The sequence below is a fragment of the Neoarius graeffei genome, chromosome 8 (assembly GCF_027579695.1).
Source record: "Neoarius graeffei isolate fNeoGra1 chromosome 8, fNeoGra1.pri, whole genome shotgun sequence".
In the NCBI taxonomy this organism is placed as follows: domain Eukaryota; kingdom Metazoa; phylum Chordata; class Actinopteri; order Siluriformes; family Ariidae; genus Neoarius; species Neoarius graeffei.
In genome coordinates this window covers 42,648,258-42,672,259 of record NC_083576.1, presented here as the reverse complement: position 1 = coordinate 42,672,259, position 24,002 = coordinate 42,648,258, and the positions used below count along the sequence as shown (strand labels likewise).

The 24,002-nt window shown below is 41.4% G+C and overlaps 1 protein-coding gene across 1 annotated transcript in view; it reads left to right on the top strand.

Moving 5' to 3' along the window:
• LOC132890110 (spermatogenesis-associated protein 13-like) overlaps nucleotides 1–24,002 on the top strand; it is a 399,897-nt gene that overhangs the window by 324,473 nt on the left and 51,422 nt on the right. The window contains exon 11 of the mRNA XM_060926899.1: nucleotides 18,008–18,139. Coding sequence (XP_060782882.1) covers nucleotides 18,008–18,139 — 132 coding nt within the window. The remainder of the gene's footprint in view (nucleotides 1–18,007; nucleotides 18,140–24,002) is intronic.

Genomic DNA, 24,002 nt, shown 5'->3' with positions numbered 1-24,002 from the left:
TGTAATGTGGAAGAGCAGTGATTTGTGCATTTGGCTGTAATTCTCTACACATCAACAGAGCCACTAATTCCCACTATTTATAAAAGGTTGTGGATGGGTCTATGCATGGGTCAAAGCTTCTGTAAATATGTCTAATTTTACACCAAGTATTTTTTTTTTAATATAAATTCTGATTTCTGTGTCTCTGCCCTGCCTGGTACCCACAGTATAAAATTATCTCCAAAGCCAAACTTTGGCAGAGTGGAGGGGAAGAAAAGAGAAAAAAGGTAGTCCATCTGACATGGTCAAAAGCTTTTTCTGCACTAAATGATGCCACCACCTCGGCCATCTTTGTAGTTTCAGAATTAAAAACAATCCCCACCAAGAAGCAGTTTATGCCTATTAATGTCTGGCAGGCATGATAACGATGAAATAAATGGGGGTCATCCAAGTTCACAGTATAGATGTTAGCCAAAATTACCTGGCTATTATAAAGCCACCCAGTGAATTAATGTAATGGCCCCTTTATCATTCTTTGAGAATGGGAACTGGACATTTCTTTAATAACTCCTGTAGGTTTGGACTGGAATTTAAAATGGAATAGCTGGGCCTGCCCAAACACAAGGAAGCCAAGCCAGGTCACAGAGATGTGATTTCCTAAAGTCAACAAGAACCTGACTAGTTTACACAAAACCACTGTGTGCCATAGCTATTAAAGTGTACCTATTAAATATTAAATAACTGGCCTGCAAAAAGAGAAGGTCACAGAAACCAATTTTAAGGCACTTAAAAAGCATTTAAAATTGTGAACATATAAGGCTGTGTTAGGCATCATGTCTTTCACCTGAACTGATATAGATATTTAAATTTGCAATAGTATTTTTATTTCTTACTAGTACAAATAACATGGAAAAAACTACGCAGAAATTAATTTTAAAAAATGGTTTAAGTCATGGGGCCAGGCTTACTAAGCAGGGCAAATTAGCATGAGGCTGAAATTGAGGGGTTAAAAAAAAAAGAGCACCAATCGGAATGGCCAGTTCTGAAGGTGATCTAATAACAGTGGACAAATTAATGAACACAGACAGTCAGTTCATTAATTTAATAATGACCAGTGCAGTCTACCCAGAGCCACACAGATTAGCATAGGGTCACATACAGGTACAGAATAATGTGGCTTGACAAGCAATATGTTCTGATAACGTCTTCCTCTGGCATGCTTAATAAATTAAGTGCAGAAAATTTCTCTTCTACCACACATTCTTGGGTTTTTTTTTGTGCCTCATTCTTGAGTGTACAGTAGGAATTTAGCAAGCACTTAGCCTAAATTATATTTTCAAGAGAAAATATTAATCTGAGCAAACAAACATCTATTCTGTATGCACTCAACTCTGCCTGCACTTGACAGATACCGGTCACGGCCTAAAGTCAATAAGAGTAGACTAGACCCAAATGCAGATTCTCGTGCACTTGGAGAGAAGAGGGCAGGTCTTTAATCCTAATTGTGGGAGGCTGGAGGGGAGGAGCAGCCAACAGGAGAGATACAGAAACAGGTAATTGGAGATGCGTGATCAGCTGTCAGATGAATGTGGGAGAAAAAGGAAGAAACATGACCGAGTCCCAAAATGCAGCCCTGCAGGGGGAAAATAACTCTTAGTACAAAAAACAAAGTCCAAAAGTTCAAAGTGCTTCCGTGTCAGAAGAAACGCACTCACAGTCCCAAAACACGATGTAATCCACAGAACGAGTGAAGTCGCTCCACAGCACGCAGCAAAGTAACAAAATAATCAGATATATAAACAGGGGGAAAAAGGCGGAAAACCATGTCCTGAGATGAAGACAATCCCGCTCCGAATGAATATCTGAGCGGCATGAGCTGATGAGAGACAGGTGTGCTGGCCACAGCATGGGGAAGGCTCAAGGGAAGACCAGGGAATGGAGTAAAAGATCAGTTCAAGACCTAGATGTTCCCGGCTGGCTCGTGACCGATACCTTTGCATTCTCTCAGCATTTCTTTGTCAAGTGCAAAATGAAGACATGCTTTTTACCATTAAATGATGGCGCAATTAGCAGTAAATTGACTACTGCAAACTGTAATAAATAATATTGCACAAGCATTTAAATACTCTCCTCACCCAAATTTTGGCATCTGAAAAGGAAACTCCTAGAAATACATATCCTTGACTTGCAAGTGACGTCAAAGCAAAATAGAAACCCGGATGTTGCCCATGTTGGTGGATATATAAATGCAGGGTCAAGCGACATTCCATACAAAACGTAGTCACGCGTGCACAACTCTTTGTTTTTCTACTGCTTTAAGTGTTCTTTTAGCTATGCAATATCTTTGTGCTGAATATGGTTATGGTCACAACAGTATTCGTGACCATGGCACGTCACGATTTTTTAGAATTCCATCCGTCATTCGGAAAGACAGCAAAGAAACTCTGAGGCTTAGTACGGAGAGGAGACAAGGGGATCAGGACACTTTGTCCAACGACTATTTCGTTCAATAGTTAAGACATTTTGTCCAAAGCCTTTTTCATACGCGCTATCAATTATTTTATATTTCAGGTGTTCCGGTGTTCGTGAACGAAAGCCCCATGAGAGCGCTGCTCTGCACCTAAAGATTTAATATGATCCAGCCAGCTTTAAAAATTAATAACTCGGCCAACAGAGCTCACAGTGAAGCAAAATTTTAGAGGCACCTCCCTCCAAGCCTCCGTCTTCGAAAGAGCATGGTTTCAAGTCAGCAGGACCGTGCCTTGTCCCGGGATTCATGAACAAAGCCCTCGCAAGAGCACTGCTCAGCGCCTATGTTTAATATGATCCAGCCTGCTTTAAAAATTAATAACTCGTCCGGTGAAACTTGCAGTGAAGCCAAATTTTACAGGCACCTCCCTCTAATCCTCCCCCTTTGCAAGAGCATGGTCTCGGGTCACTAGGGCTGTGCCTCAGCCCGGAATTCTTGAACAAAGCCCCCACGAGAGCGCTGCTCGGCGCCTAAAGATTTAATATGATCCAGCTGGAAACATACGCTACGTTCACACTGCAAGGCTTAATGCTCAATTCCGATTTTTTTGTGAAATCCGATTTTTTTGTGAGGTTGTTCACATTAACAAATATATGCGACTTGTATGTGATCCTCAGTATGAACGAAAAGCGACCTAAAAGTGTTCCGCATGCGCATTGCAGGATACGACGACGTCACACGCAGTGAGCATGGCCAGTGTTTACGGAAGTAAAACCGCCCGGTTGCGGTATGACTCATCCAATCTAGCTTGAATAGCTGCATCCCCCCAAATGGAAATCAGCTCCCTAACCTCTGCGTCCTTCCATTGAGAAGATTCAGAACCTTCACAGCCCGAAGCATCCCTCGCATTGATGTCATGCGCAGGGGCGCAGATGCGTTTTTTGAACTGGGAGGGACAAAAAACTGGGGGGGACAAAGCTGCCAGCAAACCAACCCCAACCCCGATATGCCTGTCAAACTTGTTGTTAGTAACCATAGCAACCAAGCTCGAGCTCGCAACCTGTGCAGTCTGCGCAGCTCAACCAATCGAATATCAGTCTTTGTTTTGTTTTATGTGAGTTGTTGCAACTATGTATACACTGCTGTGCACCTCAATAAACCGAATGGTAATTAGTCTTTTGATTTTTCCGTGAGGTTTGCCTTATGCAAAGAAAGACAGCATAGACGTGTTTTCCTCCTTATAAGTGGGGGGGACCGAACGAGGTGAATTTAAATATGACTCGTCCCACCCTCTATCTGCGCCCGTGATTATGCGCCATGTTGTTGTAACTTTTTTGAGAGACCCGCCACCTACTTCAGCGCAGAATAGTGACGTTTGTGGCTTGTTGATGACGTGTAAGTCGGATGAATGCGACCTGGCGGTTCAGACTGAAGTCGCATATGAAAAGAGCGGATAGGAATCGGAATTAGGACCACATATCCAAACGGCCTGGGTCGGATTTGAAAAAATCGGATCTGTGTCGTTCATATTGTCAATAAAAGATCGGATACAGGTCACATATGGGCGAAAAGATCGGATTTGAGTCACTTCAGCCTGCAGTGTGAACGTAGCCATAGACATGCAAGTGAGCAGCCTGCAATGACAAGGGAGTTAACTCATCCCAGGGTCAGCAAGTGGCACGGGCCTACGTGGTTACCCCCCCCCCCCCCCCCCCCCGTATGCTCTTTAGTGTCAAAGCGCACGTACGATGGCACTCATTTGCTTTCAAAAAATGTGTTTTGCTTTGGTCAAAATCCATTGAGAATTCCTCCTTTTTTCAAACAAACAAATACCTGAAATATAAAATAATTGATAGTGTGTATGAAAAAGGCTTTGGACGAAATGTCTTAATCATTGGATGAAATGACCTGTATTCATACTTGATGGTCAGTAGAAGCATTTTAACTTCAGAAAAGTCTGACTTTTTAAAATAATATTAGTCAAAACCACACATAGCTATCTTTGATTAATCGTTCAAATTGTGGTAATACTGAAAAAATTCAGCATTGTTTACAGACACGCTTTCAGCGGCTGCCATCCTAGTTGCTTTGTATATCCACCATCATGGTGGATGCTCATGACATAGCACATTTTGATCACGTGGTTGCAAATCATCTGTAAAAGGTGATAGAAATATGTTTGGCATGCTTGAAACTGGTACGGGCTGATCTGATTGTGACTTGTTTTGGTTAGTTAAATCCTTGAGATTTATCTTCACTCACATGTTCTGCTCTCTGCTTAGTGCAAGTTACTTTGACCAGTAATGTCTTTCTTCTTTTCATAAGATTATGATCCTGATGGGTGATGTAATGGTACAAAATATCTATCTTCTATCAGAAAGTAGTGTAGTCCAAACCAGTGCTGTAAAACTTCATCACCCATTTACATTACCATCATACATGGATAACTTGGCTTCATCAATCACATCATCATCCAATCCTACAATAAACTGAGAAACATCTCTGAACAGCTTTGACTGTTTGCTCCCAGATAGATCCATGAGGCAGAATCTCCCAGATAAACGGAAAGCAGAATCTCTTAGGCAGCTGAGGTCTACATTCCTAGATCATACTTTGTCAGTTCAACCTCCTTCGGGACAGACAGATCAAAACCAAACACAAGGAGACCAGACAGAAAAATGTGTCAGCGTGTTTCCATTGCTAACCTCTCTCAGTACATCTGGGAGCAAGAGGCTCATCTGGGAAATTTCTATTAGACATGTTAGTCTGTCAAGAGAATACCATTAAGAGCTGTAGGGGTTTTTAACACAGATTAAAGGAGAAATTAAATAGTACCACAGTTATTACATAACGTAAATGGGAACTATTTTGTCCACTGAAATTTGTTGGGTTTGTCAGGCTAGGGCTTGAACCCAAGCCCTAGGTTCATTGCCAACCCAGTGAGTTGAACATAGGGCTACTGAAATGGACCCAGACAGAGAGGTAAAGTTACAAAGTTGGGTTTAATAACAGGTCAAAAAGCTCAGAAAATACCAACACACAAAAAAAGAAAAAAATCCACAAACACAAAAATCTTTGAACAGGGCAGAACATTCCATGGTAAAATCCAAAAGAGAAGTTGAAAATGGTCCAAAGTCAGGCAAAGAGAGCGACAATCCAAAGGGATAAATCCAAAAGAGTAATCTGTAAAAACAGGTAGAATGTCAGGCAGGAAATAAGCTCTTTACAGTGGTTCCAGAGGCCATAAAATGTCCCAACTCATAAGTTTGTAATAAGACCATAGCGAAACTCCTCTTACTGTGCAGTTCAAAAAAAGTTCTATTGGAACTTGGGAGAAAGATTAATTTATTTAAAAGCTTAGGAAATGGAAAGCAAGAAATCCAGGGACTGAAATCACGAGAAAAGCAGGCACTGAATCTTTATAATACACACCACATTTATTCCTAAAATATGATACAACTAAGACACAAACACTAACAAACACAAATAATAAACAATGGTGAAATGAGTGGAATGTGGAAATGAAATTGCCCAAAATACACATTGTTACATGTAAACATAATATTGGGTTACTGACTTAACCAGTTCAATACCTGAGACACAATGCAGTGAAGTGGCAGTAGATTTTAACCCTCTGGGGTCTGAGGGTATTTATGGGGTCTGAGGGTATATATTTGTCTAAATACATGACTTACTCATTCTAAACCTGTTGAGCTTTGCTGGTGAAGCTCTCAACTCCAGAGGGTTAAACAAAGTAAACAACCTATGCAAAGGAACTTACAGAGGAAACAACAGAAAACACCTAGGTTATCAAAATGACTTCCTGAATGTTTGTTACTTGCACATTCACTCTGGAAGTTTTTGTGCTGCTTTGAAGATGAGCTCATGGCAGAAGTGTTTGAAAGTATTTGAACAGCTGGAGCATTTATTGTTCTTAAGGTTTTAGGAGTGCCATGGGTCTCATGACTAAGGTTTCTCGGAGAGTGAATCTTTGTGTGGAAGATGGAAGCAGTGCATTTGTAAAGTGGTGAGTCTAACCAATGGGAAACAAGAAGAGCTCAAAGTTTCTTGAATGGTAAATCTTGGCATTGGAGATGGAAGTGATGCATTTGCAGAGTGTAGATTCATAGACTGGGTCAGGGAGGCTTACATTAACTGCAGAACTCAAAGTTTCTTAAATAGTGAATCTTGGAGTTACAGATGGAAGCAATGTGTGAGGCAGTGGCAATTCATAGAGGTGAAACGATGAAGAGTTCCAGGTTTTGTTTGCATAATGGTTTTGTTGTGAGCAGATCATGCATATGCAATTATTCAAAATAGTCATCTGGCCAATGGGCTTTTTTCACCCCTTGGGAGGTAGTTTGGAGGAATGTGATCTCAGACATTCCAGAGGCCCAATTTTTAAACTAGTTTTATGCTTGATTCCAAAACTTATGGATAAACATGTATTAATGCAAATTACATATCAGATTTAAACTGGGAAGTGTCAGAGCTTCAAATCAACATCCAATATATTTAAATAATTTCTATCCACTCACAAATTATTAATTTTTTGGCAAAAACATACTTATTAGATGAGAACTAGGAAGGACACATTCAAAAGGATTAAAATACTGATTGTCCTAACCTTTAGATGAACACCCAGATAAATACAACACATTGGTCTGGCAATAAGTCCATTCTTGAATGCTTTTATGGGTCTTTTCACCAAAATGGCACAGCGGATGGCTGCCTTGGTGTGTTGGTGCACATTGTTTTGTCTTTTTTTTATTTGTAAATTTAGTTCATTGCTGCGATACTTGAATCTTTTTCACCAGAGAACAGCTTGTGAACATCAGGTGAACAACTCCAGTGGACTTATTAGCAAATTTTCTGGTGTCTTCCATGGAATTATTGGACATTCTGGTCAAAGGCGCGCTCACCTTTGCTCACTCAATGAGACGCTAGAGGAGAGGAAAATGCACTGGTGCACCTCTGTCGGCATGGACTTCGCGATCTGCTACCTGCGATATTTCTCTCCACTGTGCAGTCATTGTGCAAAAAACTGGATGAACTGCAGCTGCTGATGGGAAGAAACGGGGACTTTTATTCATCTTCTGTTTTGTTTCACTGAGACATGGCTACAGTGGGGCAAAAAAGTATTTAGTCAGCCACCAATTGTGCAAGTTCTCCCACTTAAAAAGATGAGAGAGGCCTGTAATTTTCATCATAGGTACACTTCAACTATAGAGACAGAATGGGGGGAAAGAATCCAGGAAATCACATTGTAGGATTTTTAATGAATTAATTGGTAAATTCCTCGGTAAAATAAGTATTTGGTCACCTACAAACAAGCAAGATTTCTGGCTGTCACAGACCTGTAACAACTTCTTTAAGAGGCTCCTCTGTCCTCCACTCGTTACCTGTATTAATGGCACCTGTTTGAACTCATCTCATCTCATTATCTCTAGCCGCTTTATCCTTCTACAGGGTCGCAGGCAAGCTGGAGCCTATCCCAGCTGACTACGGGCGAAAGGCGGGGTACACCCTGGACAAGTCGCCAGGTCATCACAGGGCTGACACATAGACACAGACAACCATTCACACTCACATTCACACCTACGGTCAATTTAGAGTCACCAGTTAACCTAACCTGCATGTCTTTGGACTGTGGGGGAAACCGGAGCACCCGGAGGAAACCCACACGGACACGGGGAGAACATGCAAACTCCACACAGAAAGGCCCTCGCCGGCCCCGGGGCTCGAACTCAGGACCTTCTTGCTGTGAGGCGACAGCGCTAACCACTACACCACCGTGCTGCCCCCTGTTTGAACTCATTATCAGTATAAAAGACACCTGTCCACAACCTCAAACAGTCACCCTCCAAACTCCACTATGGCCAAGACCAAAGAGCTGTCAAAGGACACCAGAAACAAAATTGTAGACCTGCACCAGGCTGGGAAGACTGAATCTGCAATAGGTAAGCAGCTTGGTGTGAAGAAATCAACTGTGGGAGAAATTATTAGAAAATGGAAGACATACAAGACCACTGATAATCTCCCTCGATCTGGGGCTCCACGCAAGATCTCACCCCGTGGGGTCAAAATGATCACAAGAACGGTGAGCAAAAATCCCAGAACCACACAGGGGGACCTAGTGAATGACCTGCAGAGAGCTGGGACCAAAGTAACAAAGGCTACCATCAGTAACACACTACGCCGCCAGGGACTCAAATCCTGCAGTGCCAGACGTGTCCCCCTGCTTAAGCCAGTACATGTCCAGGCCCGTCTGAAGTTTGCTAGAGAGCATTTGGATGACTCAGAAGAGGATTGGGAGAATGTCATATGGTCAGATGAAACCAAAATAGAACTTTTTGGTAAAAACTCAACTTGTCGTGTTTGGAGGAGAAAGAATGCTGAGTTGCATCCAAAGAACACCATACCTACTGTGAAGCATGGGGGTGGAAACATCATGCTTTGGGGCTGTTTTTCTGCAAAGGGACCAGGACAACTGATCCGTGTAAAGGAAAGAATGAATGGGGCCATGTATCATGAGATTTTGAGTGAAAACCTCCTTCCATCAGCAAGGGCATTGAAGATGAAATGTGGCTGGGTCTTTCAGCATGACAGTGATCCCAAACACACTGCCCGGGCAACGAAGGAGTGGCTTCATAAGAAGCATTTCAAGGTCCTGGAGTGGCCTAGCCAGTCTCCAGATCTCAACCCCATAGAAAATCTTTGGAGGGAGTTGAAAGTCCGTGTTGCCCAGGGACAGCCCCAAAACATCACTGCTCTAGAGGAGATCTGCATGGAGGAATGGGCCAAAATACCAGCAACAGTGTGTGAAAACCTTGTGAAGACTTACAGAAAATGTTTGACCTCTGTCATTGCCAACAAAGAGTATATAACAAAGTATTAAGATGAACATTTGTTATTGACCAAATACTTATTTTCCACCATAATTTGCAAATAAATTCTTTAAAAATCAGACAATGTGATTTTCTGGATTTTTTTTTCTCATTTTGTCTCTCATAGTTGAGGTATACCTATGATGAAAATTACAGGCCTCTCTCATCTTTTTAAGTGGGAGAACTTGCACAATTGGTGACTGACTAAATACTTTTTTGCCCCACTGTATGTGGACTCATTCTGGACTCTGTGCTACACGTGGCCAGCTTCCAACTTTTCAAAACAGACCGTAACATGGATCTCTCTGGTAAAACAAAGGGTTGTACAATCTATTTTTATGTCAACAGCGGCTGGTGCAGTGATGTGTCAGTGATCCTAAAACACTGTTCTCCAAACCTGGAATCATTTATCATTAATTGTAAACCCCTTTACTCCCCCGCATGAGTTTGCTTCATTCCTTCTGGTTGGCGTTTACATTCCACCTCAGGCCAGTGTGCAGAATGCACAGGGCATGCTGGCTGATCAGATACTGGGTGTGGAGCAGACTAACCCGGACTCCCTAGTTATTGTCATTGGTGTCTTTAACAAAGGTAACCTTAGCCACAAACTACCAAAATACAAACAGTTTATTAAATGCTCAATGAGAGAGGAGAATATTTTGGATCACTGCTATACTACAGTCAATAATGCCTATCACGCCATCCCCCATGCTGCACTGGGCCACTCTGACCATGTCATGGGCCACCTGATTCCTGCATACAGGCAGAAATTAAAGCTGAGAAAACCTGTAGTGAGGGTATCTAAGATATGGAGCAATGAGCCTTCAGAGAACCTTCAGGTGTGCTTGGGCTGTACAAACTGGGATGTGTTCAGGACTGCTACCAATAGTCTGGATGAGTACACAGAGGCTGTGACATCCTACATCAGCTTCTGTGAGGACCGCTGCATTTCATCACGAACCAGGTTGAGTTACAATAATGACACACCCTGTTTTCACAGATAAGCTCAGACAGCTAAGGCAGCAAAAGGAAAGAGTGTTCAGAAATGGAGACAGGAACAGGTTTAAAGAGTCTAGGAACAGGTTTAGCAAGGCAGTGAGATAAGCTAAACATCTGTACTCTGAGAAACTCCAACACCAGTTCTCAGTCAATGACTCTATGGCCAAGTTTACATTAGACCGTATCTGTCTCGTTTTCTTCGTGGATGCACTGTCCGTTTACATTAAAACGCCTGGAAACGGGAATCCGCCAGGGTCCACGTATTCAATCCAGATCGTGTCTGGTCCGGTGCTGTGTAAACATTGAGAATACGCGGATACGCTGTGCTGAGCTCTAGCTGGCGTCGTCATTGGACAACGTCACTGTGACATCCACCTTCCTGATTCGCTGGCATTGGTCATGTGACGCGACTGCTGAAAAACAGCGCGGACTTCCGCCTTGTATCACCTTTCATTAAAGAGTATAAAAGTATGAAAATACTGCAAATACTGATGCAAATACTGCCCATTGTGTAGTTATGATTGTCTTTAGGCTTGCCATCCTTCCACTTGCAAGTGGTAAGTGACGCGCATGCCCGACATGCACTGAGATCACACACACAGCGGCTCAGTCCCAAATCACTGCTCGTGCACTTCACTCACGCGCTCTGTGAGCTGCGCAGGGCCGGAGTGCGCACCCTCCAGAGGGCACTCGCTGTTCAGGGCGGAGTGATTTGGAGCGCAGGATGCCTGCGGAGCCGAGCGTATCCGTGTATTGGCGTTGCTGTGTGCACGCGAATCGTGTATTGGCGTTGCTGTGTGCACACTAATCATTTTAAAAACTTTAATCTGATGATCCGCTGATATGGTCTAATGTAAACCCCACCTATGTCTGTCTGGAAAGGGTTCAGACAGATCACTAACCACAAACTTTCAGCCCCCCATTCTGTTAACAACTTGCGCCTAGCCAACCAAATGAATGAGTTCTACTGTCGCTGTGAAAGACAATGGGACTGTCCTGATAATATCCCCCATGACTCCACACTCCAGCTCCAGCCCACCACCTCCTCCACATCTACTGCTGCCAGGGCCTCTCTACAACTTCACATCTTGGAGGCCCATCCACCCTCCACCACAGCCTCAACTCTCTCCATTCTGGAGAGAGACATTAACGAGCTCTTTAAGAAGCTCAACCCCCGCAAAGCAGCAGGTCCTGACTCAGTCTCACCATTTACCCTAAAGCACTGTGCTGATCAGCTGTCTCTGGTGTTCACAGACATCAACACCTCACTGGAGACATGCTCTGTGCCAGCCTGCATCAAGGCCTCCACTATTATCCCTGTCCTCAAAAAGCCAAGGATCACAGGATTAAATGACTACAGACCCATCACCCTGACTTCTGTGGTCATGAAATCCTTCAAGCGTCTTGTGCTTCACCACCTCAAAACCATCACTGACCCACTCCTGGACCCTATGGAGTTCAGCTACAGACCCAACATATCTGCCAACGATGCTGTCAACATGGCTCTTCACTTCATCCTCCAGCACCTGGACTCCCCAGGAACCTACACTAAGATCTTGTTTGTGGATTTCAGTTCTGCCTTCAACACCATAATCCTGGGTCTTCTGCAGGTCAAGCTCTCCCAGTTGAACGTGCCTGACTCCACCTGCAGGTGGATCACTGACTTCCTGTCTGACAGGAAGTAGCATGTGAAGCTGGGGAAACACATCTCTGACTTCTGAGCCATCAGCACCAGATCCCCCCAAGGCTGCATCCTCTCTCCTCTACTCTTCTCCCTGTACACCAACAGCTGCACCTCAAGTCATCAGTCTGTCAAGCTCCTAAAGTTTGCAGATGACATCACCCTCATTGGACTCATCTCTGATGAGGATGAGTCTGCCTACAGGTGGGAGATTGACCATCTGGTGTCCTGATGCAGGCAGAACAACTTGGAGCTCAATGCTCTAAAGACAGTGGAGATGATTGTGGACTTCAGGAGGAGCTCTGCCACACCCTCCCCCATCACCTTGTTTGACTCCCCAGTAACCTCTGTGGAGTATTTCTGCTTCCTGGGCACTATAATCACCCAGGACCTGAAGTGGGACACATATACCTGCTCTCTCATCAAGAAAGCACAACTCATTTGCCTCGGTGATAACAAGATCAAAAATGTCTGTAGCTTTAAATACCTTGGATATACCATCATGAACTGTAGTGACAATTCTACATTCCTTGGTACTAGGATTGGAACCGCTTTTCAAAAATGGAACGAGCTAAAACACATTCTAACTGACCATCGCATCCATCTATCAACCAGAGTAAAGTTCCTCACAGCATGTGTTCGATCAAGATTGTTGCACAGTGTGTAGGCACGGCAGTTAAATGCATGAGAAATTGGTAAAATTGAAGTTGTATGGCATGGCCTTCTCCGTAAAATGGTAAACGGTGGATTTAAGTGCAAAAATGCACCTGATAGAAATAATCAAGATAAAGATATCGAGGGAGAGATAGACTGGAGCTTTGAAATATCAAATGCGGAACTACATGAGAAAACAAAGACCCTTCCCATTAAACTATTCTGCCATAAACAGCAATTAAGATATATTGCACACATATATCGCATGGGCAGCGATGAAATCCCAAAACAACTATTGTTTGACACAAGATCTTCTAAGTGGTCAAAATTTGAAACTTTTGGGTTTAGACACAGAACAGATATGACGTACAATGATTGATAAATCAGGCTTCTTACAACTGCTTGATAGGATTCTTCCTACCAAGACAGAAGCACCCTAAGGAGGACACTCCACAAAGGGATGATGATGATGATGATCAGGTGGTCAGGACAAAAGTGTGTGTGTGTGTGTGCATTTGAAGAATGTTTCTTTGTTTCAGTTTGGCTAAACAGTAATTGAGGTAAAGATTATTTCAGCAGAGTCCAGCAGAGTTCATGCCTCGCTTCACCGTTGCCTGTTTCTAGACTCTGTGTTTGTCTGATGTTTTGGAACTGTTTGCTAGCATGCTTATTAATAAACTCTTTCAGGACTTACATCTGTCTGTTGTCCTTTTACATGACACTTAATCAGCCATACAAATACAACCCCAATTCCAAAAAAGTTGGGACAAAGTACAAATTGTAAATAAAAACGGAATGCAATAATTTACAAATCTCAAAAACTGATATTGTATTCACAATAGAACATAGACAACATATCAAATGTCGAAAGTGAGACATTTTGAAATTTCATGCCAAATATTGGCTCATTTGAAATTTCATGACAGCAACACATCTCAAAAAAGTTGGGACGGGGCAATAAGAGGCTGGAAAAGTTAAAGGTACAAAAAAGGAACAGCTGGAGGACAAAATTGCAACTCATTAGGTCAATTGGCAATAGGTCATTAACATGACTGGGTATAAAAAGAGCATCTTGGAGTGGCAGCGGCTCTCGGAAGTAAAGATGGGAAGAGGATCACCAACCCCCCTAATTCTGCGCCTACAAATAGTGGAGCAATATCAGAAAGGAGTTTGACAGTGTAAAATTGCAAAGAGTTTGAACATATCATCATCTATAGTGCATAATATCATCAAAAGATTCAGAGAATCTGGAAGAATCTCTATGCGTAAGGCTCAAGGCCGGAAAACCATACTGGGTGCCTGTGATCTTCGAGCCCTTAGACGGCACTGCATCACATACAGGCAACCTTCTGTATTGGAAATCACAAAATGGGCTCAAGAATATTTCCAGAGAACATTATCTGTGAACACAATTCACCGTGCCATCCGCCGTTGCCAGCTAAAACTCTATAGTTCAAAGAAGAAGCCGTATGTAAACATGATCCAGAAGCGCAGACGTCTTCTCTGGGCCAAGGCTCATTTAAAATGGACTGTGGCAAAGTGGAAAACTGTTCTGTGGTCAGACGAATCAAAATTTGAAGTTCTTTATGGAAATCAGGGACGCCATGTCATTCGGACTAAAGAGGAGAAGGACGACCCAAGTTGTTATCAGCGCTCAGTTCAGAAGCCTGCATCTCTGATGGTATGGGGTTGCATTAGTGCATGTGGCATGGGCAGCTTACACATCTGGAAAGACACCATCAATGCTGAAAGGTATATTCAGGTTCTAGAGCAACATATGCTCCCATCCAGACGACGTCTCTTTCAGGGAAGACCTTGCATTTTCCAACATGACGATGCCAAACCACATACCGCATCAATTACAGCATCATGGCTGCGTAGAAGAAGGGTCCGGGTACTGAACTGGCCAGCCTGTAGTCCAGATCTTTCACCCATAGAAAACATTTGGCACATCATAAAACGGAAGATACGACAAAAAAGACCTAAGACGGTTGAGCAACTAGAATCCTACATTAGACAAGAATGGGTTAACATTCCTATCCCTAAACTTGAGCAACTTGTCTCCTCAGTCCCCAGATGTTTACAGACTGTTGTAAAGAGAAAAGGGGATGTCTCACAGTGGTAAACATGGCCTTGTCCCAACTTTTTTTGAGATGTGTTGTTGTCATGAAATTTAAAATCACCTAATTTTTCTCTTTAAATTATACATTTTCTCAGTTTAAACATTTGATATGTCATCTATGTTCTATTCTGAATAAAATATGGAATTTTGAAACTTCCACATCATTGCATTCTGTTTTTATTTACAATTTGTACTTTGTCCCAACTTTTATGGAATTGGGGTTGTAAAAAGAGCCTCATCATGGCCACACAACCAGGCCAAACTAGCTTTGAAGTGTAAAACAAGGGGAAAAAACATTGAATGCTATAACATGTAGTAAATAAGGTCTCTTCTTCAAATAGATGAAGATGGCATCATTTTTAGTCACTGGAAAACTTTTGTAAATATGTACAAAAGTGGAGTGTCAGCTTATCGTGAGTGTGTGTGTGGGGGGTGGGGGGTGGAACTGAGAACCTTGTAAGCTAAACACAGCGTTATTTCACAAACAGTACCAAATGCAGATTCTCAAACTACATATTCCCACACTTATCATCCAAAAACTAAAAACAACTTTAAAAAACTACTAAACAGACCACTAAACCCAGCAGTCTTTTATAAAACTAAAATCCAACCAGTGTCTCTTCAGCCAGTAGTTTGTTCTTTCAGGTGTGCAGCTTGGCTGAAAGCCTTAAGCCTTTGATCCCCACTAAAAGTTTCTGAAATGCCTCAAATGTGTAATTTAGCTCTTTGGGGTAGCTGAGGTTCAGTGAGTAGATCAGGCCAAGAAGAGTGGAACATGCCTGTGCTACATTTCCCAGACCATTGATCACTCTGACACCCTCCAGGATGATTCCAACATCTTCTAGACTGTCAGCTGCTAAGACATCTGCCTTCTTGACACACTAGTGCATCTCAAAATTTTGGAATATCGTGAAAAAGTTCTTATTTTTTGTAACTTAATTCAAAAAGGTAAACTTTCATGTTTAATCATTTTCATGGTAATTATTCTATGTTCATTACATGTAAAGCAATATTTCAAGGCTTTTTTGTTTTAATTTTGATTATGGCTTCTAGCTCTTGAAAATCAGAAATCTAGTGTCTCAAAATATTAGAATATTTCATTTGATTTTGAGTAAAACAAGTATAAATACTGTGTATCCCTCAGTCTAGTTCAGTACACACAATCACAATCATGGGGAAGACTGCTGACTTGACAGTTGTCCAGAAGATGATCACTGACACCCTCCACAAGGAGGGTAAGCCACAGAAGGTCATTGCTGAAAAGGCTGGCTGGAAGAGATACACAAGCAACAGGGATGACCACAGCCTTGAGAAGATTGTCAAAAGTCAATTCAAGAACTTGGGAAAGCTTCACAAGGAGTGGACTGAGGCTGGTGTCAGTGCATCAAGACCCACCATGCACAAATATCTTCAGGAAAGGGGCTACAACTATCTCATTCCTAATATCAAGCCACCCCTGAACCAGAAACAATGTCAGAAGCATCTTACCTGGGCTGGTCCAAAGCCCTTTATTCAGATGAAAGTAAATTTTGCATTTTATTTGGAAATCAAGGTCCTAGAGTCTGAAGGAACAGTGGAAAGGCACAGAATCCAAAATGTTTGAAGTCCAATGTGAAGTTTCCACAGTCTGTGATGATTTGGGGAGCCATGTCATCTGTTGGTGTTGGTCCACTGTGTTTTATCAAGTCCACTGAGCAACAGTCCAGTTCTTTCTCTCCTTCACCCAGATAAGACACTTCTGACAATTGTCTCTGGTTAAGGAGTGGCTTGATATTAGGAATGTGACAGTTGTAGCCCCTTTCCTGAAGACGTTTGTGCATAATGGCTCTTGATGGACTGACACTCCCAATTTCTTGAATTAACTTTGCTCTGCTTTGAATCATGCTCTGAAGAAGGAGGGGTGAGCTTGTACGGGAAGAAAGAGGTTGGGTCACCCTCTTTGGCTTGGGACAAAAATTCTTGCAGCCCTCCAGAATTCTAGTGTTAATAGGTTGATAAACTCCAGATGTCCCTTGTCATGTGGTGCTTAAAATAGGAGGTTTTGTTTTGTTTTTTCTCCTGAATCTGCAATTTAGACCTTCTGGGGGGGTGTCTCTGTGATGAGGTTTCCTAAGTGTCTGGCATGTCTAAGGGACACAAATTTGATGCTAATTTGCAGGCTAAAACGATGTTGGAAATGTCAATATTGGGGCATGGCTCAGTTTTGATCCTACAGACAGATCACTAAGGATGTCAACTGAGTAAAAAGAATGTTAATATAAGTATAAATTTTATGAAGTACTTCAAAACAACCAACTAATCATCAACCAGTATACATCAAAGCCAACATCTGATTGGAAAGCACAGTTAATACACTAAAAAGTTAGTCACCTATACCTTGGTATTGACTACATTTAATGATTTTATTTCATTTTTAGAGATGACTAGTTATAGTCTGTCCAACAAAAGGCTGTAATTGTTGAACTAGCTTTCAGAAATATGACTGACATTTTGTTGGCACATTTGTGTGTATTTCTGACATTACAACAGTTAGATTGCAGTTTGGACATTACAACAGTTGGATTGAACACTAACAGATTTCATTATTTCATGATGTGTCATGTGCAATACCAAAAAACATAAAATATATAAATGACACAATAAATAATTAAATCATTAGAAGCATGTGGAAATAGACACTAACATTAAACTATTTCAGCTCATATTCCAACTTTACATTAATAATTTCATATTTTAATAAATTAATTCATATTTTATTTCAATTTTTAATTATTTCATTTTGTCATAAAACACATTACATAGCAAGCTGCCTCATGTGTGGCTTTCTTTTAATTGGGATGGAAAATGTAAAAGCATGTGCAATGAATGTACAAGTTAAAATTTAATTATTTTAAATTAAACAATTATTTATTTGGAAACCCCAATAGAGATGCTTTTTTGCACAGTGCACAGTCTGTATAGAAACCATCAAAAATGTGTGCACACCAGTTTGAATTTGTTTGACACACAAAGACTGAGAAAAAGAATTTTTTTTTAAATTCCCTTATCCAAAGCCGACATGTTTTCAGGTAGTTTCAAGTTTTTCCATGCATTTTTTATTTGTTTTTCATTCCACAGGACCCTAGTCTTGATGCATACCTCTTATTGAAATTTGAAGTTTTCTGGCAAGCTTATTGAGTTTATAAGAGCTTGATTTAGTTTGATCCTTTCTGCAGGGTAATGACATTTTGGATAGAAGTTCTGAGCTGATCTACACAGGTGAGCTGTCCTGGATCTACCAACCATATGGGAGGAGTCAGCATCGAGTCTTCTTCCTCTTTGACCACCAGCTGGTGTTGTGTAAAAAGGTTCTTTATTATTATTATTATTATTATTATTATTATTATTAAAAATAAATTGGATTAAATGTACAACTCCAAATCAGCAAAAGTTGGGAGGGTATGGAAAATGCAATTTAAAAAAAAATCAGTGATTTCTAAATTTACATTGACTCTGTTTCATTGCAGACAGTATGAACCCAAAATATTTCATGTTTTGTCTGGTCAACATCATTTAATTTGTTAATACACATCCTGTTTGTTAGGCCTTCAACAAATTCCAAAAAAAAAGTTGGGATGGGACAATTTAGGGCTAGTAATGAGGTAAAACAATTAAATAATGATACGTTTTGAAACAGGTGATATCAACAGGTGATTGTAATCACAATTTGGTACAAAATCAGTATCCAGGAAAGGCTTAGTCTTTGAGGAGCAAAGATGAACTGAGAATCTTTGTCCACAAATAAATGAGAAAATTATTGAAATGTTTAAAAGCAATGTTCCTCAAAGAAATATAGGAAGGGATTTGGATATTTCACCCTCTATGGTGCATAAAATCATTAAACAACTCAAGGAATCTGGAGGAATTTCAGTGCATAAAGGGCAAGGGCGCAAACCTAAGACACAAGCATGGATGCACCATGGGCTCACCAGTGTCCCCTATAGTGGCCAATCTATACATGGAGGAAGTCTTGACCAAAGCCTTGGCCACTTTATCAGGAGTCACTGATTTCCAGCCACTGTTTCAGGTACATGGATGACACCTGGGTAAAACTCAAAACCCATGAGGTGGAAGCCTTCACAGAGCACATTAACGCAGTGGATATCAACATCAAGTTCACTTGGGAGGACGTCAATGGAAACAACCTAGCCTTTTTGGACTGCAGTGTGCACATCAAACAAGACAGAAGCCTTAGCATCGAGGTCTACTGGAAACCTACACACACAGACCAGTACCTACTGTTTGACTCTCACCACCCACTGGAGCACAAATTGGGGGCCATTAGGACCTTACATCACAGGGCTCAGAACATTCCTACAATGGTAGAGGGAAAAGAGAAGGAGCAAAAACACATCAAGGAAGCACTTCAGAAGTGCAGGTATCCCAACTGGGCTTTCATCAAGACCAGAAAAAGAAACATAATGGACAGGGTAGAAAACAGCAATAAACACAAGAACATTGTCATTCCCTACATTTCTGGACTATCTGAGAAACTCAGGTGGATCTTCTACAAACACATCCCTGTATACTTCAGACCCAGTAACATTCTGAGGCAGAAATTGGTCCACCCTAAGGACAGAATACCCAGATGCAAACAGGACAACATAGTGTACGCAATTCAATGCCATGAGGAATGTACAGACCTGTTCATTGGGGAAATGAAACAACTGCTTCACAAGTGCATGGCTCAAGACAGGAGAGCCAGTTCCTCAGGCCAAGACTCTGCAGTCTATCTTCATCTCAGTAACAAAGGACACTCATTTCAGGACTGCAATGTATGCATTTTAGCCAGAGAAGACCAGTGGTTTGAAAGAGGAGTAAAAGAAGCCATCTTTGTCAACCTGGAACAACTATCACTGAACAGAGGAGGTGGTCTGAGACACCACTAATCAGCCACCTACAATGCAGTCCTTGGCACACTTTCTAGAAAACTGAATACACATCCACACCAAGACTCAGCTGATTTCAATGACTCACATGGTGGCAGAGAGAGCCAATGACCCACAGATCACCCTAATGACCCTCTAGGCTACTAATGCCATTCAGACCCAGCTTCCAGTGATCCTAACACCTACAGGATGACTGAGAGGGTCAATGACCCATGTGACCTCAACTACTCTCCTTAGGGTTGCTTTTGGCCCACTAGAGGATAAATACCTGGAACTCCCCAGTAGTCAGACAGAACTGAAGAAGCCCTTCAGATGAGAGGTGAAATGTCTTCAAGAATTTCAACCAAGTCTAGTTGCCTTCTTTAGCACCTATGGTTTACAATGACCTGGATGACTGAGAATCTTCACAGACATATGCCCATGCTTTCTCCTTCCAAGCTCCTATTTTGCTTTCTAGATTTTTCTGCTTAAACTCTTCTTTACTAATACAACCTCCTGCTTCTATTATGCCAGCTACCTTTACACCAACCAGGAATTGTTCACCACTGTTCCTCAGATACCACCATAAACTGTTCTCTTCACTCCTTATACAGTCTTTACATCCTATTAAACCTCTTCCTCCTTTGTCTTGCGGTTGGTAAATCCTGTGCACATCAGTTTTTAGATGTAAAGTTCCAAACATTGTCATCTTCTCCCTTGTTCCTTGTTCCCCTGTCCATCTGCCTTATCTCTACTTGTGTTCATTTCAGTATACCAGCCCCATATCTGAGAACTGGCACAGCACTTTATTCCTTCCATTCAACTTTGACTTGAGAATTAAACCCAATTGTCTGAAGTATTAGTTTTTTAAAGACTTCCTTCATTTCTTTCTCCTTGATTTTGTCCACCTCTAATATATGCAAGTATGTATAGCCACTTTCCTCAGTGTCTTTCATGACCTGCCCATGTCCTGCTTACTTTTCCTCATTGTAATGTCAGTATTCCATCCATCCATTATCTATAACTGCTTATCCTGTGCAAGGTCACAGGCAAGCTGGAGCCTATCTCAGCTGACTATGGGCAAGAGGTGGGGTACATCCTGGACAAGTTGCCAGACAGACACACAGGGCTGACACACAGAGACAAAAAAAACACACCTATGGTCAATTTAGAGCTACCAATTAGCCTAACCTGCATGTCTTTGGACTGTGGGGGAAACCGGAACACCCAGAGGAAACCCACACAGACACGGGGAGAACATGCAAACTCCACACAGAAAGGCCCGCATTGGCCACTGGGTTCAAACCCAGAACCTTCTTGCTGTGAGGTGACAGTGCTAACCACTACACCACCGTGCCGCCCCATATCAGTATTCCACATTTCTTACTGCCAAATTCCATTCCAAGGTCAATGGTAGATGTACTGTGCTCACCAGAGAATCAATCTGCTTTTGACTCTTACCAAACAGCTTCAAGTCATCCATAAATAGTAAGTGGTTGACTTTCAATTGTTTTTTCCCCCACTCATAGCCAATACCATATTTAATTGCAATTAATCACATTATTGTCCATAGTTAACTCATGATTAATTTCAAATTAATCGCATGTTATAATCTGTTCTAAATGTACCTTAACTGGATATTTTTCATGTTTTTGGGGAGTGGGAGTATACAAATATGCTTGCTTTCTGCAAATGTATGTGGCCAGGTCTGGAAGGATAAGGCTAGACACAGCAAAAATTAGTTTTGGTGGGTATTTTATTCCCCCACTGCTTTCTTAATTTCTCTTTTCTTCCCCTGCTGCATTAAAAAAAATAAAGCAGTGTTAACTTTATAATTTTGAGGGTTTACAGTGGTGCTTGAAAATTTGTGAACCCTTTAGAATTTTCTATATTTCTGCATAAATATGACCTTAAACATCATCAGATTTTCACACAAGTCCTAAAAGTAGATAAAGAGAACCCAGTTAAACAAGTGAGACACAAATATTATACTTGGTCATTTATTTATTGAGGAAAATTATCCAATATTACATATCTGTGAGTGGCAAAAGTATGTGAACCTCTAGGATTAGCAGTTAAATTGAAGGTGAAATTAGAGTCAGGTGTTTTCAATCAATGGGATGACAATCAGGTGTGAGTGGGCACCCTGTTTTATTTCAAGAACAGGGCTCTATCAAAGTCTGATCTTCACAACACATGTTTGTGGAAGTGTATCATGGCATGAGCAAAGGAGATTTCTGAGGACCTTAGAAGAAGCGTTGTTGATGCTCATCAGGCTGGAAAAGGTTACAAAATCATCTCTAAAGGATTTGGACTCCACCAATCCACAGACAGACAGATTGTGTACAAATGGAGGAAATTCAAGACCATTGTTACCCTCCCCAGGAGTGGTCGACCAACAAAGATCACTCCAAGAGCAAGACGTGTAATAGTCCGTGAGGTCACAAAGGACCCCAGGGTAACTTCTAAGCAACCGAAGGCCTCTCTCATATCAGCTAATGTTAATGTTCATGAGTCCACCATCAGGAGAATACTGAATGGTGTGCATGGCAGGGGTGCAAGAAGAAAGCCACTGCTCTCCAAAAAGAACATTGCTGCTCGTCTGCAGTTTGCTAAAGATCATGTGGACAAGCCAGAAGGCTATTGGAAAAATGTTTTGTGGACGGATGAGACCAAAATAGAACTTTTTGGTTTAAATGAGAAGTGTTATGTTTGGAGAAAGGAAAACACTGCATTCCAGTATAAGAACCTTATCCCATCTGTGAAACATGGTGGTTGCAGTATCATGGTTTAGGTCTGTTTTGCTGCATCTGGGCCAGGACGGCTTGCCATCATTGATGGAACAATGAATTCTGAATTATACCAGCGAATTCGAAAGGAAAATTTCAAGACATCTGCCCATGAACTGAATCTCAAGAGAAGGTGGGTCATGCAACAAGACAACGACCCAAAGCACACAATTCGTTCTACCAAAGAATGGTTAAAGAAGAGTAAAGTTAATGTTTTGGAATGGCCAAGTCAAAGTCCTGACCTTAATCCAATCGAAATGTTGTGGAAGGACCTGAAGCAAGCAGTTCATGAGCAGAAACCCACCAACATCCCAGAGTTGAAGCTGGTTTGTACGGAGCAGTGGGCTAAAATTCCTCCATGCTGGTGTGCAGGACTGATCAACAGTTACCGGAAATGTTTAGTTGCAGTTATTGCTGCACAAGGGGGTCACACCAGATACTGAAAGCAAAGGTTCACATACTTTTGCCACTCACAGATATGTAATATTGGATCATTTTCCTCAATAAATAAATGACCAAGTATAATATTTTTGTCTCATTTGTTTAACTAGGTTCTCTTTATCTACTTTTAGGACTTGTGTGAAAATCTGATGATGTTTTAGGTCATATTTATGCAGAAATATAGACAATTCTAAAGGGTTCACAAACTTTCAAGCACCACTGTAGCACAATTCAGTGTCAATAAAACCATATAATATATTCCTCTAGTTCTGTACTTAACTTCCAGCCTCAAACTATGCAATAAAATAAACTAAACAAACTAGGTGATGTGTACTCTGGACAACAGTAGTGGCTGTCTTTAAATAATAAAAATACAAAATAAAAAAAACCCAAAAAACATTTTTTCAGCTACACAGCTCATAAAAATGTTTTCCAGTACAATGCAATAACTCACTGATACATTCATGAGCAACATGCAGTACATTCACGAGCAAAAATTGCATTTATAAACATTTTTAGATAGCTCACAAATTTCTCAGAATAAAACAAACTCTCTCACTCCAGTGTGCAGGCTGCACACTTAGACCCCGTCCACACGTAGCCGGGTATCTGCTAAATTGAAGATATTTTTCTACATTTTGGCCTGTCATCCACATGAAAACACATCAAAAACGAATATTTTAAAAAACTCCAGGCAAAGTGAAGATTTTTGAAAACTCCGTGTATGCCTTTTCGTGTAGACAGAGATAACCGGAGTTTTGCGTTTTAGAACGTCACAATCTGCGCCAAAAAAATGACAACAAATCTGCCCTGACGTCAAAAATGCGACCTTTGTTTACTGCAGAAGCCAGATTAAGCATGGACAAAGAGTAATGGATCGGAGTAGTGCCTTGAAAGCGTTAATTATTGTGCAGGTGCTATTTACATGTTTAATTTTAGAAGCCCAACTACTGACAAGATTCCCAATCAATGTTTTCTTGCGTCTTTTGAAGTTTATACTCCAAAATTGTGTTTAGAAGCAATTCTGTCTCCGAGTCTGTCCAGACGAACGAGCTTGGCGCCATGTTTTATGT